Here is a 17,516-nt window from a genome sequence, read left to right as displayed (position 1 = left end):
AAGGCTGCTAGTGGATTTGGTGTGTGGTTATCTGACTTCAGCCATTCATCTGTATACAGAGGAGTATTGACAAGCAGTTGCTATGGACAATCACCAAATAAGCAGCAATATTTTTAGACCTCATCAGCGCGTCTACAGATTTTGAAAATATGTTCATGTTCTTTGATACTCTATTTAAAAAACAGTAAGAGAAAGTTTTTGTCATTTGGGGATTTTTGGTTTTTTGCGAATGAGTTTTCTTTTTTTCTTTTATTTTTTTTAATTTCTCCTAGACTTTACAGATTGGATCAGGGAAAACTAGATGGGCATTTCTGATACTTGAAAATGTCAATTCTATGAAAGCAGGAGACACATTGGGCCTATTCTTGTACTCAGCTACAGCAAAGAACTTCTGACAGGCAGCTTTTGGCCTGAGGAATTTTTCAAAATTGTCCAAAACATCATACTGCATTAAAAATCCATAATATATGTCAGATTCTGGCAAACTGGCAGTTTTAAACCAATCCAAAATAGCTTACATGAGGCATGTGAGCCACTTAAAGTACTATACAAGTGCTGTTTAACAATCAATAATTCCCCTGTGCAGAAGTAATTTCAGCTACTCTGAGCCTCAGTTTTGTTTCTGTAAAAGTCAGCAATAAAAAAGGCCATTTTCACCTCTGCAGGTAACAGGCTGAGGCTTGGCTATCTCGACATTTGTTCTGATGCAACATGCAGAGCTCACAACATGAGAGGCACAATGACACATCCAGTGACTTTTTGGTGTTGCTGAAATCAGATACAGGGGACTTATTTTGTGACAAAAGATTTGAGTCTCACAAAGTAGACTAACACTTGCTGCCACACGAATGCTGCCAGTGGGTGTGAGCAGTTCTTCGAGGGGAGAAAGAAGCAAACTCCCCAAGCTGTGTTATTAATGCCAGTTTGGGATATGCAGTCAGGAAGGGCTCTGCTCTGGTTCTGGATCATGGCTGTATCCAGAGCTTAGAGCTGCTCTTGTGAAATTCAGATTTCAGTTTAAGAGCCAAGATTACAGCTGAGAGGTCAGGTGTTACAGGTCAGGTGTTCTGGAAAGTCTAATGCTTCTGTCTCCCCCACGCTAAAACTGAAGAACTTGCAGGGTTTAAGCACCAGCTTTTAGTCACAGAAAATATATTCTCAATACTCCTGAAAAGATTTCTGTTGAACTGAGCACATACTCTGCAGGGTTTGTGCAAGATCTTTCTTGCAATATTGGGAACCAATTATGCAACTGCTCTGCTGGTCTGCTCTATTCAAATAACCTAATTCCAGCTGTGAGCATGTGGACACACTGGTGTTCAGCAAAGTTGACCGTGAAACAACTGAAAACAGGATAGTTTCACTGTGTTTTACAGCACAGAGCTCAGGCTCTGCACACTTAAAAATATCAGCATTCCTCATTTACAAAACCATGAAAGATTACTACATATTTTCTACAATATTATGGCTATCTTTTCCTGTACATTGATTATCCACTCATGATGCCCTTTTATCATGCTGTGGTAGCAGTGACACACCAAAATGTTATAAACTTGCTAGCTGTACAACTGCAGATAGCAGCGGTTACCTTTTATCGTGATAAACATGTGTCAGTACAGTATATTCTAACACATGAAGCAAAACATAACAAACATACTAACTCACATGGAAATTTAACCTTTCCAGAAATTGCTGGTGGTTTTGCAAAGCTAAAGAGACAAGGTGAGTATAAGTGAGTGTATAGTTTTTCTGGAACATATGGCTTCTGTAAGATGCAATTATTTTCCTCTGCAGCTTGTGTGGCTAAATGTTACAGCTGCTAAATGAGACAAGTTATGAGCCAATAGCAGGTTCTACACAAAAAGAAACAGCAACAAGTTGTCAGAGAGAAAATATCTAAGATGTGTTCATACACTGCCTAAATATTAATTAGGATCAATCATAAAATATTTGGATTTACTGTGATTCCTATATATTAATCTCTGTTTTATCTGGGTTTATTTTACCTTGGGACAGGTGTTACAACTGCTGAATTGCTCTCTTCACTGGTTCTCTGTGAGCATCCCTCTCCTTCAAATTCCTATCCAGTCTGACAAGAAAAATGAAGAAAACTCCTGGATTCAGCTGACATCTGTTGTTTGAAATACTGATCACAGTGCTCAAAGTAAAAAAAAAAAAAAGGCTTTTATTCCCAGGTCAGATAAAGGCCGAGCAAGCTTGGGTTGCCTCAGTTTCCTACAACAATAAAACTTCTCAAAAGGGCTTTAAGACCTGGAGGGCAAGTCATTATTAGTGAACTGCAAAATGTCATTATTCTTTTATGGAATATATTACTCTTTCTTCCCCCATTTCCCACCCCACCCAAATAAGCACTAATATATAACCTCCCTTGCTTTGTGCGGTGTTCAGGAGTGACATATCACTTATCCCTTATTACTAAGATAGATCGATATGTAGATAGATATTTTGCAGCAGGCTTGAAGAGTTTCCTTAGACAGATGCTCTGTTATACAAGAACAATACGATCTTTGGACGAAAGGAAGGGTGTCCTTCTCAATGTTTACAGAGAGAGGTGGCGAGTTGCTTAGTCAAGGCTGTCAGCTTGATGCCAATACATTGTTCCTTGCATTGAAATGGTGCCTTGAGATGAACAGTTAAGGAAGCAGGAGGTTGCAGGGGCACTGGAAGGATCTAAGAGGTCAGTTACGGAAGGATTCGGTAAAAGTTGTCTGACAAATCTCTTCTTCTATGTCTGATTTCTGGCAGGGAGTCCAGAAAATTCCTTCCTGATAATTTCGTTAACTGTGAAATAAAAGAAAGAGGAAGAAGTGTTAGAGCACTTTCAAAATTACAAGAAGCAAAAGCAATCCTTGGGCAGTTTGCTGTTAAACTGAAAACATCCCCTATGTATTCATAACATAATTTTATTAAAAACCTAAAACTTTTAGTGCTATTTACCCAGACTACATATTCTTGGAAGGCAAGGGGGAAGAATCAGAGAGAGTGGGTTTACACTGTGTTCAGCATGGTTCAAGTACCATAAAAACACAACTCAGAAGCTGTACAGTGTCTAGTACATGTGACATCCCTTACATATACAACACCTTCCCTCTTTCACAGACATTTCCTTTACTCGAGGTAAAAACTAAATCTGTAAGTACATAAGCATTTTATCATTTTCATTGGGCTGAAATAAGAAAATTTAAAAAACAAAAAAGGCCAGGTTTGGAGAAAATATAGTGGACAGTGCTGAAAACACAGAGATTCAGGTGAAAAAGTGTTGGTTTTTTTGTGTTTGTTTTGTTTGTTTGTTTTAAATCTCACTGTACTCTATTTGCTCTACATTTTTATTATAGTTTGTTTGTAGATTGTGGCATAAGCAAACTTTCATGTACCACTATGATACTCTAGCAGGGTGGGGCAGCTTGTTAAAAAAGCTCAAGAGAAGACACTGAAGAACTTTGTTATCTTCTTAAAAAATCAGAACAGTATTATGTTATATATAACAGCCATTCTCTCCTGTCTACCCTTCACACTTAACTGCCCAGAGCACCCTTTGGTACCTCCTGGCACAACAATTCTCTCTCTAGGCTGCATTTTCATTAGGAGAGACCTAAAACATAAGCATTTTGGTGCAAAACTCCAGAACTGCCTGTTTTGGGGCTCCATTTCACATGCAGCAACTTGGCACTGTATTTACCAAGGGGGTCCACAGTTTGGAAACTTTTTATCTACTTTGACAAATTTGCCTTAAAACCAGAAGACCAAATTTTCTAAGGTTTTGGACCCCAGATCAAAGTGATTTCCCACTGTTGATGTTTAAAGGCTAAGACAAGGACTAACTCAAACCAAAGAAGACCCTTACCCAAGACTGATTAATCCTCAGGTATGCAGCTGTAAGACTACTCTATATTTAGGCCCATTTCTAACAAATATTTATGAAAAAAAATTTATTTTACATAGTATTTCACCACTTCCCAAAATTAAAAAAAAATGGTGCCCAATCTCTTAGCGTGTCTGGGAAGGGGAACACATGTATTAGTTTTTAATAGTTATGACTAGTAGTTTGAAATCTCCCTCCACTCTACATGCAATGGAATTTATCTGTGAGAAAATAAAATCTATGTTTTACACAAAGCTCCGCCTTATTACTGGATGTCTGCTGTGGTGGGCTATATACCTCAAGGACTAATAATCTGCACAGAGCATGGCACAAGTGCTTGATGGGAGGAGCAGGGAACTGGTCCTCTGCATATCCAGGTACAGTAAATTCTCCTGAAGGGACTTCATGGCCTGTGCCACACAAGGCAGTTTTCATCCCTCCGTGCTCAAAACTCCCACCGTTAACAGCCCAGAGTTTAGTTCTTTCTAATTCCAGCCAGGAAATGCCTGATTTTAACCAGATTGGTGTCTCTTGGAGAGGACACGGACAAAAAAGCATCACTGAGAGCAGAATTCTTGCCCTCCCCTGATGTCCAACTTTGCACCTGCCACCATCACCTGCTGGCTTCTATCAGCCTTTTGGGTGAAATCTTGCAAACAAAGCACGTATGTGGGGGATTTGGTGTGCTGCTGCTCTGCAATGCAAGCAAGCCACCAGCGGGAGGTGAGGTCGGTCCACTTTCAGGCAAAAAACCTCCTCCAGCTTAGAAGAGCTTCCTGTTTGCTCTACCCAGGAAATGAGAGGAGCAGGTCTTCAATGGAAATTTTTCACAGCCTCAGCTAAAATTAGCAGTGAGGTAAAAGAAGTGGGCACCCACTCTTACAGGGTCATTTCCTTTCTAAAAACAAGTGGGCTGAGACTGCAGGCCAATTTATTTATCGACACGTTTGTTTGAGCAGCCAGCATACCAAAAATATCATGTATGAGTTTCCTTTTGTTTAATACAGCCATCACTTGTGGAAATATCGGAGCTAACAGTCATTTTTGTCTAGGAAGGGTTAAATATTAAGTGAAAAATAAGCATATAATTAAATTGAGTTTACTAAACCCACAGTCTTTCAGGGGTCCGGTTGTGGTTCTGTTTCCCAGCCTGGGCTTTAAGCAAAGTGAAATCCGTTGTGCAGCACCAGCAGACCACGAGCCTGGAGCCTGGCCAGTGTAGGGACTTGTGCTCGTCGGCTCTGAGCAAGTTGGACGGTGTGGTAAAGGCTTCCTTGGCCTGCAAACTTCACTTTCCCTCCTGTGTGCTGCATGATAGGTCAGCAGTGGGTTTTGTGGGCTGAGGTTATGGGGGAATACAGTCTGAAAAGAGCTATAAAGCTGCAGGGGAACTGTATGAAACAACCCCACAGATGGGCTGCAGAAAGTCCTAATCTACAACCAGAGCTCCTAAATCTAATGAATATATAAACATAACAGGATTGGATTCTGAGGCAAGTATCTCTCTCCCAGCTTGGAGTCACCTCCAGACCGAGTCTAGTGAAATCACACATCTTTGGTGATCTGCTCCAGATTTGGGAGCACATGGATACAGATCCAGGTGTAACCTCAGTGACTTGGGTTTCAATACTAGGTTGAACAAAATCAGCAAACTGAATCTAAACTTCAGAGGAAGCTGAGATCATGTGCTGAACTTGCTATTCTGAACTCCCATCTTTTTTTTTTTTTTTGGGGGTAGCATGGTTAAAATGTATCTCAAGTATCGGTTCTCATTATTTGCTCATTTTTATCTGAAAGGAAATGGAGATGATGTGCTTAATAAATGAAATATTGTTATTTAAGGTGCCTGGCATGTGGCATCTCTGGAGGACCCTGCTATTGATCCATTTATGAGAGAGAACTGATTAAACAGGGACATGAGGACATATGCAAAGATAATGAAAGATTAAATCATAAAAAAGGATACTGAAATTACAGCTGACATCAGCCATCCAAATCAAGGAAATGCCTAGTTACGCCTGAATCACTTCAGCATATCCTCTCTGTTAGATACTGCTGATGTACAAGTATTACCAACAGCCCCTGTGCTTGGAGATCCCCAAGTTAACTGAATGCGAGAGGCTGGCTGAAATCATGGGAGAAGGTCTGCATTCTTCTAATCACTCAGCTTTGATGGGTTACAGTCAGTCTCTCAGGCTCCAGCCCTCAAAGACATTTAAGACTCTAATTCACATCCTCTCAGATAGAAATCTGGAGTGTATTCACTTGCGGGATGATAGTGGGTTGTATTAAATACCGTGCTTCAACTAGTAGTCCAGAGACAGAAAACAGTCTCCAATTTTAGCTGGCAATGAGTCAGGGTCCTTGTAATTGATTATACACACGCACACACACTCATAGGCATGCGTGCGCACACTCACACAGCATTGGAATATCAACGTTACCGGTGTTATTCCATGTATGTCTGGAATAACACCCATGAGGTCCATGTTGTCACAGCACTATAGCAGTGGCAGTGACTGGGGTCTTGTGCCCTTTGGGCATCCTGCAAGAGTGAGGGTCTCATCAGAGGAGGCCAAGCTCAGCTCCAGCGGGCTCCTCCCTGCCCTGGGCAGGTATCCTGCAATATGACATGTTTGCTCTACTGACGCAGCCATGTGGCATTTTTACATGCAAAGCAAACACAAGACATGCAAGGAGGAACTAATGGCATAACAGGGACCGGGGAGAAAAGTTGAACCTTGAATTTTTAGCGTGCCCTCAAAACATGACCAAGCAAATCATGGTCCTAATGTGGTTCTAGCTGCTGCCTGGGAATGACAAGATGCTTTAGCCCAGCATGCACAACCCCATTTCTCCTTCCCTGCCCAGCAGGCCCCAGCTACTTCAGGACAGCTCTGTGGTACACAAGTGGGGAAGAAAAAGAATGAAAAAAAAAAAAAAAAAAAAATTTTTAATTGAAAAAATAAATAAATAAAGGTTAAGAGAAACACACAGCTGGAGAAAAGGCAGAAAAATACCAATTACCTTTCTTTCTGATTGCTTGGATCAAAGATCACAGTCATTCTTTTTCATATAATGTTTTGTATCCAGCTAAGGTGTGTATCTATCAGCTCTGAAAAAGATTTGCAAAACCATTTTTGAGAAAAAAAGGTAACCTTTGACCTATGTTGCAAGGCCAAATGTTACAGTTTTCAGCTACTCTTTCATTTTGTGGTTTAATTTATTAAAAGGACATTTCAGCATATACAATACATAAGGCAGAACTTAACCGCTGACCTTTCTGTTTGCTCAGATCCAGCACTAGATTTTATTTTTTTCCCCTCTTTTCTCAACTAAAAATAAGTATGTAAAAAATTACACTCCTAAATTGATCACAAAACATGCAAAATGCTGATAATTCGATCTGAGAGTTCAGAGGCACAGGAGGTCCATGCGTCTTATAAGTCAGGTCAAAGACTAGTCACTGCCTTTTGCAAAATTCAGTTATATTATCATCTTAGTGGCCCAAATAAAACATGACACATTTATGTCAAATCAAAAGTCAGTCCCTTTTAAATAAGAGATCTAACCACAGTGGCTGTGTAAATTAGACTTTGCCTCAATTGTAATGAACAGGAAAGATATGTGCAAAGAAATTATGAAAGTTACAGTCTTTGCTTCAAGCACAAACAAGGTGAAATTTTTTTCTCATAAAATGGCAATATTTAAAATTCTGGGTTTTCTTCTGTCTGATCTTTTTACATTTCTTTTTAATTCATCATGAAAGCATTTGGCACTTCTGCAAAACCGCATCAAAATTTTAAAAAAATTATTGCAATATTAAGGAGGAAAAAGTGTTTCTTAAAAACTAAGTTAGTTTTGAGTTCAAGATTCAGAAGTGTCTTTGCTGCTGGATTTCAGGTGACTATATATAGAAAGGAAATATTTTACTTGGCTCTGTAAGATTGTGCAGCCACGTATCATACACTGGAACCTACCACCCAGTACACAGCCCATTTTATATTCTGCATCCTGGAAAATCAGCTTTTGCACATGCAAGCAGAGCAAGTAATTGACTGGTAAATACAAACTTAGGTGTATTGGGCACAAGAAGCCCAAACCCAACAAACCATGTTGGGAAAAAGTACCATGGGGTGGGGGTGGGGGGTGTGTTTTATAAATCAACAATAATGAAAGGCTTTTTTCTGAAAGTGGGGATCTATAACTACTAAGAGATTCTTAGCTATAAAGCTCTACTTTAAACATGTGTCAAAAAAAGATTTTACTCCTAATTGAAATAATACCAATAAATGCACCCTGCAACTTTTCTTCCTTGTCCTGTTTGTAACCTATGTAGTCTGTGCAAACTCTTCAATGCCATCCAGCCCAACAGCAACCAGGTCATCTCTGTTAATTAAGCAAACTCTTGGAAGAAGTTATTGATCTCAGACTATGGTAATTCAAGTCCCATGATGCATTTTTGCTAATAGTTTCAATAGGCTCAAAACTCATCAGCATCTTTCCATGAATTTAACATCATAATATAGATATCTGATGGAAAAAAGAATCTAAATAAAATGCATATTTCTGGCTAAAGCCTGTCCCAAATGAAATCAATAGCTAAACACCTCATGATTCACAGGAAGTGGTCACTCAGGACATTTAAATATACTTCCATTATATTTGAATATAGTTCTATAGTGAGGTGCAAAAATAAAACTATCAGTATCTATAGTACTATCCTACCCAAAATCTTTAACAGGAAGCTGGGTGTGCCTGTAAGAAAAAAGCAGAAAATGCAGACAGCATTTCTGCTTAAAAAATAAAAAAATTAAAAAATCAGTGTGCTAAATGCAGTACACATTAAAAATATGAAGAAGGAAATACTCAAAACACAAATCTGTCTGTGACACTATCCCAGAAATGTTAAGGATTTTCTAAGTACTTTCATTATTGTCAGTGAGCTTCCAGAAAAGATCAACAGCCTGCCACTACAAAACAACTGCATTAAAACTGTCAGGAAAAAGCAAGACCCAGTGGTTAAAGCAGAAGACTGGATAACGGGACTCCAGAGCTTGGACCTCTGCTAAATCATCATCATCTTGCCATATGGGCCTCGCCAAGTCCAAAGTACCCCTGAAGGATCAGATTTATTACAGGTTTGCTTTGGCCTGAAAAATGCAGAAAGACATTGAAGGTCACACTCAAGGAACTTAAATAATACATGCCTAGCTAACAGAAAAAACCCTGAAATTATGATGACCTGCAGAGAATGAGCCTATATTAAGCATGTAGATGTAGTAGAAAGAATCATTTTCAAAGGTCCCTACAGGGATGTTTTAAAGCCCTTAGGATCTCAAACTACCGAAGGCATGAGGTGCTGATCTCATTTAGGCACTCTAAAAATCCTAGTAGGCAAGAAGTTAGCAACCTAAAACCTTTAAAACTATGTCAGTCAACACTGGAGTGCTCAATGCCTCTAAAAATTAGGTCTTAAGTGTTTCTCTTAGGAAATGGAACCAAATAGGTAGCAGAGCACTTTGAAGACAGTGACTTGTTCTGAGTTGGCTGTCTAAAGTCATGAGATTAAGGAGCATCCTTCAGCCCTGGGGATACCTTGTCCTGGGAGACACTGGGGTACTACTTGTGAGAAGCTGAACAGATGCTCTCTCTACTGATTGTGCAGAAATTCTGAGACTGGTATCCCCAGACAGTTGGTAGCCTGAGTAATTTCTTTCAGACAAACAACACTTTGCTTTTGTTTATTCATGCATTACCCTCACACAGAAGTTGTTACTCTACAGTAACAAGTATTCCAGCCAAGCTCTCCTCAGTGATACAAAGCAAAGTGACCAGTTACAAGGAAATTTTTGCAGTAGTGGAGATAATGTGAAACCTGTGCTGCTCTCCCTGTACTACCTGCCCTGCACAGAGCTGTTGGGTTCCTATCCTATTTTGCCATGCTTCACTTCGGCTTGTTACAGAAATGGTTACAATCTTGTAAATCAGTAATAAGTTGCACCCGAACCTGTAAGTGATTAGCAAAAATTCATTACACTTCCATGGCCAGAGGACTTTCACACAGTTAATCAGTTAAGAAAAGAACTGGGTGTTAACTGGTTGTTTAATTTCTTGGAAGACCAGTTTATTGAGACCCTGTGGCAAGAAGACTGAAATCTGAAGCGCAAACAATATATGGCAGAATTACATTGCTTACAAATGACATACTCCCCTGGAGAAACAAGTGCCAAATGTTGGCCTAAAGTGAGCTGAATGGAGGAATTTTAAAGCTGAGCAGGTGGGTGCCATTTGTGGTGCTTTCAGTTATTTAATTTGTTTGATCCGTGTTTGAATCTACTGTAAATCAATGAGTTTTCTAGGCACCTTCTCCATGAGCCAGGAAATGGGAGTTATGTGGTATTTGCAGGACACACATACACACACACACTTTCTTATCCTGGGTTGCAGACTGGAACAGCAAGAGAAGGAGCAATTTTTGCTCCAGAGTGTGATTTCCTGTTTGCTTGACGGATTTCAGTATTTAGCCATAATTTTTTTTTTTTTTTTTTTTTTTTTTTTAAAAAATTTTAAATTCTAAGACAGGTGCAAATCCTGCTTATACATCAGTTGGAGGAAGAATCCACATCAGTTGGCAACCTGGAGAGTGCACCTTCAGGCACCAGGTCACACCTCTTCCCTCCTGCCCCCTTAGGCTTCAGCATATCACTGGGGGAAGCCCCTGGAGCTCATCTGCAGGCTCAGTCCCCCTGGTGTAAAAAACCCTTAATTTAGAGGAGTTACATCTTGGTCACTGCATGAATACAATGGGAAGTGGCACCCCATCAAACAGGGGTGTTTCTTTAAATGTCACTCTCTGAACCCTTTTTCTGCCTGTTTCACAGCAGTGCACATACTGAAACCAGCCAGGTGCTGCCAACCCCATTCATGGGTTACCTGACAAAGGACTGGCTCTGAATATTAATGCTCACAGTGCCAGGAACGATATGAATATGAAGCAAAAATTCTGTTATTAAATTTACTAAGACAATGACAAATATCCTGTTTATTTATCAGACAAACCCTTTAAGTCTCTTTAGTCACTGCACATAAGGCATAAAAGGACTGCAACAAGATGTGACAACTTCGTGCAGTTCTTCTATGAGTGTCAGCAGTCACTTTGGGAAGCGTACCTTGAAAGTGGAAAACTAAATCAGCCTGGGTGTGATGAGGAACTCCAGGCCACTGTAGATTTGGTTTGTAGTAGCTTTCCACAACAAAGTCTTTTTTTAACTGACTTTCTTTCTGCTCACATATATTTAGATATGACTTTCATTCTGCAGTACTCTGATGCCAGATAGTTTTGGCTGAAATTGTAAGGGAAGGGACACGTGTTTTGAGTCATGCAGTTGGCTCTCTCTAGTTGATAGTTAGCAAGTTACGGAGAAAAGATGAAGTTTGTATTTAGTTTTAGTTAACATGCAATGAGACCAAGTAAAATATTCCAAGTAGAATACACACATAATAAAGAAATACACAAAAACTTATACCAGAAGGGGATGGAGTTAATTCGCTTAAACCACATTAGTTAGCTAAACCAATACAGAAACATTAGGCTGATGGACTGGAGCTTAAGAAACACAAGGGAAGCGTCTTCATTTTGTCACTCCTAACTCTTGATCTAACTCTGAGGCAGCTGCTGCTGCAAAGCACAGGGGTGAACTGTGCTTGCATCTATTCTTGTGTGCATGGTTTGGACTTTATGAATTTGCTACATAACTGCTGAGATAAGCAGTGCTATTTGTTATTAAGACATATTTCTTTTACATTAAAAACAGCAAAACCAAAGGAGGTTGGCGATGACTTTTTCCTACAGTAGCTAGCACCTCATGGTTTAAAAGCTAATGAAACTGGTAATAGATACCACAATGCCTCTAAAATAGTAACTGCTGGCAGGAAAAGCACACAAGCGATAGCACTGTTTATTCACATGTCACTTTGCAGTTTCATCATTCTCCTAGACTTAACCTATTTACTAAGAGGCAATATGAGTCACTGAGTGAAGTGTTTCAAAAACAGAAAGAGAAAAGAGAATGGATGGGAGAAACCTATTTTTTACAGGAAATAATTGGGGGGTAGGAACCAAAGAACAGTTACAGCATGTTCAGGATTAGCTGAAAGTAACAAGAATAGGCAATGCTGCTGCCTTTTTTATTTCTGTCACAAAGGAACTACCAGAACAAATATTTAATTGAGAGGAAACAAACCATTTAACAAATATTTAATTATGGGGAAAGAAACTATATTACCCTTCCCTTTAGGCAGTTTTTCAGGGGATGAACAGTCAATAATGTAATCTATTTTCCTCCCTTGAGCACTAGCGCTTATGTCTGTTAATCCACAAAACTATTTACTGGCTCTAATTCTCTGGCATCTTATCTTCTGCTGTGTCTTAACTTTACAAGCATCCCCGCTGAAGGGCTTGTGGATTCTTGCAGAACCTGGGCCTCTCCAGCAAACCAGGTTTCCCTCCAAACATGTCTGAACTGAGTTTTGAGCCTGGTTCTCAGGAGAAAACAGCCAGCAGAAAATCACTGTCCCAAGGTAACAGGGAAGATGCACAAGTGGCCTATGAACAATTTTGCCAGAGAAACCAAACTCTCCTCTGGAACAGGCATGCAAATAACCTTCTGCTTGCAATTACTCTGCTTTCACAAACAACTTTGGAACAACGAGCGCGAAGAAGGCATATGTTTCTTATGTGCTTTATTTTAAAGAGGACTATGGGCAGTGGGCACACTGTTTATAGAGCAGGGAAACACATGAAATCACTTTTGTCCACAGATTATTTTTCTATCATGACTCCATATCCTTCAGCAAATGAATGTTTGAGGCCAGATTCTTCCTCCCTTTGCATTAGGCACGAATGGTGAGTGCTGTGTTAGGAGCCCTGATTATCAGACACTGCCTCCGCAGGCGACGGTAAGTGATAGGCACTGCTAGAGAGGTCTGTGGATCTTGGCAATAGGAGTCCAGGACAGCTGAGTGCCTAACTTTGGGGCTACAGTTACGAGTCCCAAGTTAGCTGGAAAGAATCCAGATCATTAAATATTTAAGTGGCTATTGACAGAGTGTTACAATTCACGTATAACAATGTCGAGGAGGTGCCACATACAAGATACTGTGTGTCTGCCCACATCCATCTGTTTGGTTTTATTTTGCACTTTGACTGCAAGTCCTTTGAGGCAGAAACTGATTTTTTTCCTTTGGAGTCAACACAGCATCTACCACAACGGAGTTCTCATCTGTGCGGGGGTTTCTAATGTGAAATAATGTAATAATAAAAATGCTACATAATACTATGGAGTATATGTATAAATCAGAGACCATTATGAACCGAGAGAGCAAGCTAACTATAAAAGAAAACTATACAGAAAAAGGAGTGCAAAAGACTACGGGGAGCAGATACTGTAACTGACTTTGCATCTCACCTCAATAAGTCCAGGAACGTCTCACAGTAAATAGCTTTAAAGAATAAGAAAAAGGTATATGCATCATCCAAAAACTTCAAACTTTCAATTTGAGTCAATGGCACAAATGAGAAAACTTTTGATCTCAGAAGGAGTGGAGAGGAGAGGAGAGGAGAGGAGGAGAGAGGATATAAATTACCAGAAATAGAACTGAGCTCATCAATGTCCAATAGCTCTTGAGGTGACTATCTTTAGCTGAAGTATAGCCGGCACTATTGAGGTTGGGCAATTCCCAACCTCACCACAATAGCAATAACCTACATTTGTTCAGAAATTAGACCTCAATTATTTGCAGACCTCCCATCCCAATTCCAGATCAAGATGTAGGAACAACCACCCAAAGAGACTGCCCCAGGGAATCCTTCCCAGGATTTAATGATGAGCCATCCCAAATTTTCCAACTGTGAGGTCTGAGAGCTGTGTGTATCCCCACGCAACCCAGGCAGGAGGTGAAATACTATGCTCATTGCTCTGTCTCAGGGGCGTGCTGCAGGATGCTGCAAGTACCTAGCAAGACCATCCTAATCACTCCCAAGTTCTCATGAGCTGTATAACAACATTCTCCTTTATACATGAGTTTGCACAGCCAGCTCATGAGCTCTGGATTTGTTGCTCATATTGAACCTATTAGTTTGCATTTAACCATCCATTGCTACACTTCCTGGGTGATTTCCAACCAAACAACAAAGGCTTTGGAACCACATCATAATAAAATACACTCTTGCCTAAAATAAAGATAAAACTTGCTTACGTTTGATATGATCTCATCTGACTACAGAACACATTCAGAAGCAATTGGCAGGCTGTCACCTCAGCTAGGAACATGGATTGAATGGGAATACTGTTTGTCCTGTAGTTGGGGAACTAGCCACAGACAGCTGGAAGGCACAGTAGTAGCAAAGTTGAAGGCTAAGATCACCATAAGTCTTTCTGAGCGGTCTTGAAAGGAGAGTGACTGCCAACATGAATGAAATGCCCCTGCTAACACACAGCATAATGAAACTGTATGAAGCCATCAGGTATCTTCCCCAAAGACAGATTTTTAAAGGTATTTTGGTAGCTAACTCTCAAGTAAATCGCTGTGGATTAGACACCTGGCAACATCTGAAAAAATCAAATACATGAAGAGACAAGCATGCATCACCTCTCAGAATCTGGCCTAGACTGTACCCAACGTTTCCTTGACAGACAAGATAGAGTAAATGTTGGGGAACACCAATAGAGGATGTCCTGTGATAGGAACTGGGGGCTGTCCTTTAGGATGCCAAGCAGAGATGAGAAGGTTTTTATGCTGGTAAGGACTGACTCATGGGTGGGGAGGTAATGCTGACTGTTTTCATACTCCCTTCAGCATCGTCATGAGGAAGGCTCATGGCGTGGCTATGCAGCACCATGATGTGACTTCAGCATCATCACCATCATGGAGCGACACTGCACAGCGCTGCCATAATCGCTTCTCTAGGACATGGGAACAGTTCTGATGGCTGACTACCACCAGCTGCTGTGGTTTGCCACAGGCTCAACATGGACAGGAAGGACAGTAGAGCAACCATGGTGGGGGGAAACCCAGCTGAAGCAACAGGACAGCTGTCCATCCTAACCTGCACTCCTCTGTAACTCATGAGGCTCGGTGACTTGGCTGTGGGCTGTAGCACATCCTGCAGATCCTGTCCCAGCCAGTTCTGGGCTCCTGCGGTGTTCCTCAGCACTGCAGTACTGCCAGGCAGTGGGCGTGGGTGCAACACTTCAAACCACACTGGAATTACCTGGTGGCCATGGCATCGCTGAGCCCAGCAGCAGCAAAACAGGCAGGTGCCAGGTCAAGGGAAAGGACTATTCTAGGTACTACAAAAATGCCACATCAAGAGAACTAAAAAAAAAAATTAATTTACTGGTAAGAAAAGATAAACTATCCAAGAGATTGGGTCTTCCCCCTTTTCAGCCACGAGGTTAAAATGTGCTCAGTTTTAAGTGGATGTTTAAACCATGGTTGAGAGCAGGCTCATGCTACAGTGGGTGCTGGGAGAGAGCAGAAGGAGCACTGCAGAACCGAAAACTCTCCCACTTTGTGCTGACGCCAACCAGTGACCTCGGGAGAGCCCCGACAAGCAGAGATTGGTTACATTTCATGGCCAAGCCAGCAGCCAACATTCCTGCAGGGCCCATTAATACAGAGGGTGGGGTGGGAGCATGCTCTGTCCTGGCTGTGCCACAGGTCACACAACAGGGCTTTCCTCTCAGGGGGTCCTCTTGACATGACTGTAATCAACGCTGAAAGTAATACCACAGTTTATATTTGGACTCTAAATCACCACTGTTAATAGTGACAGCCAGCAAAGTCTCCAGAGAGGATTTGGTCACTGCTGACCCAGGCTGAGATCTGAAAGATGATCAGGATAGAGGGGGCTGCAGCCTTTCAGCCGCAAAGACAGGCAATTTTTCTAGTTCAAGATGGTCACATCTCCAGTAGGCACTCTCTCCCTTCTCATCACCTATGCTAGATGCCCCACAAACATCCCCCACTGGCATTTCTTCTTCACCTGCTTGTGCAAGACTCTCAGCCTGGTCCTGCCGCTGCATATGGGTAGCATCGGAAGCAGGTCAGAGAGCAACACAAGAGCGGCTGTTTTGGTTTGGGCTGCTTTTTTTTTTTCTTGATTGAGAAATGTCATCTGCATCCAGCTGTTAGTATTTTGGAAATCTGCTGGGTTTTGTTTTCCTTGTGTGGTTCAGGGTGGCTGATGCTCCAGCTGCAAAACCCTCAGCAGCCAGTGATCCTGCTTAAAGCAACTATACATGAAAGCCCATGTCCTGGCCAGCACCTCCTCTCCTGGGAGCACCTTGGGGCTCCCCTTAAGCAGCCGCCTCATCACTCTAATGGGAACTGTGCTTAACTACATCACAACCACACCAGACGAGAGTGTGGTGCTCAGAAATTGCACAAATAGGTATCTACATCAACTGATGTGGCAGAGAAAATATTTTAGTTGCAGTTAACAGCATCCTGATCCTGACTTCTGAATGCATGGCAATGCTTACACTGTGAACTGCAGCATAATAAATACACTGTAAATCGATAAACTTCCAAAACACTATGGCATTGATATCCACTTTCAGATTTTCTGCTTTTTTGTGGAGATCATATTTTAAAATTCTATGTTGTCATGAGTACAATCTGTTATCTATAAAAAGACTGTGATTCAGCAACAGGGCAAGGTTATACATGAATGAGAGTAATGACTTTACACCTTTTCCTTCCAGTATACTTCTCCCATGCCCATTTCAGTTGCCTGCTCCTCAAGGCCACAATAATCCCGTCTTCTTTCCCCTTATCCCAAAGCAGACACCCCTATTAGAGGTGGAAAATGCCCAGATCCAGAGTGCCTTGAAAGGACAGGAGACTGCAGTGTGTTATGAATAGATGGAGGCTTGCTGAGATTTTTAATGGGGTGTGGGTTATACATGTGAAAACATGGTGATTAAGTTAATAGACAGGACTTTATTACATAAATAATTATTCCTTTTGAGAGCTGAATCCCATGTACCCCATTTTTATCCACACAACTCTAATTCCATGCTCAGTTACTCAGTGACATGGACAAATCATCCATTACTGAAGATTCAGGTAAATACAAACCACCACTAAATGCAGCCTGATCACATAATTGGCCTTTATATGTCTTTCCCCTCCCAAGCCATGATGGTAACAATGTTGGGTGACTAATAACCTTTGATGATTATATTTACCAAGCTATAAAAGAAAGTATAAGTGATATGAAAGAGTATTTGCTGCAGCAGAGGCATTCAAGTAGCATGCTGAGGGGTGCTTCCCTGGCAGCATTAGGACAGCTCCCGGTTGCAGTGATGCAGTGCAGGGCTGTGCTCCTGTGACCCACCTCAGTGTGCTCAAAGCCCTCGGGAGGAAAGGGGTAGACAAAATCCTCTTTGGAGAATCCCTAACTCCTGCAGAAAAGCACATTGTAGCCAAAGTTAAATAAAGAAGAAAAGAAAATACCTATGTGGGCTCCTTGTAAGGTCACTAAACCAGTGGAGAAGGGATTACTTTAATTTCCCTTTTACCTGGAAAAAAAATAAACTGAAGAAACAAAATAACCCCACCACCT

At 41.1% G+C, this 17,516-nt stretch overlaps 1 protein-coding gene across 1 annotated transcript in view; it reads right to left on the bottom strand.

Moving 5' to 3' along the window:
- Positions 1–1,666: 1,666 nt before the first annotated feature.
- NFATC2 (nuclear factor of activated T cells 2) overlaps positions 1,667–17,516 on the bottom strand; it is a 78,678-nt gene continuing 62,828 nt past the window's right edge. The window contains exons 9-10 of the mRNA XM_026862217.1: positions 6,911–6,998; positions 1,667–2,802 (exon numbers count right to left, since the gene is read on the bottom strand). Coding sequence (XP_026718018.1) covers positions 6,955–6,998 — 44 coding nt within the window. The 3' untranslated portion in view covers positions 1,667–2,802; positions 6,911–6,954. The remainder of the gene's footprint in view (positions 2,803–6,910; positions 6,999–17,516) is intronic.

This window comes from Athene cunicularia (genome assembly GCF_003259725.1).
Source record: "Athene cunicularia isolate RWA chromosome 20 unlocalized genomic scaffold, athCun1 chr20_part1, whole genome shotgun sequence".
Taxonomy (NCBI): Eukaryota; Metazoa; Chordata; class Aves; order Strigiformes; family Strigidae; genus Athene; species Athene cunicularia.
This window is presented reverse-complemented; position numbering and strand designations above follow the sequence as displayed.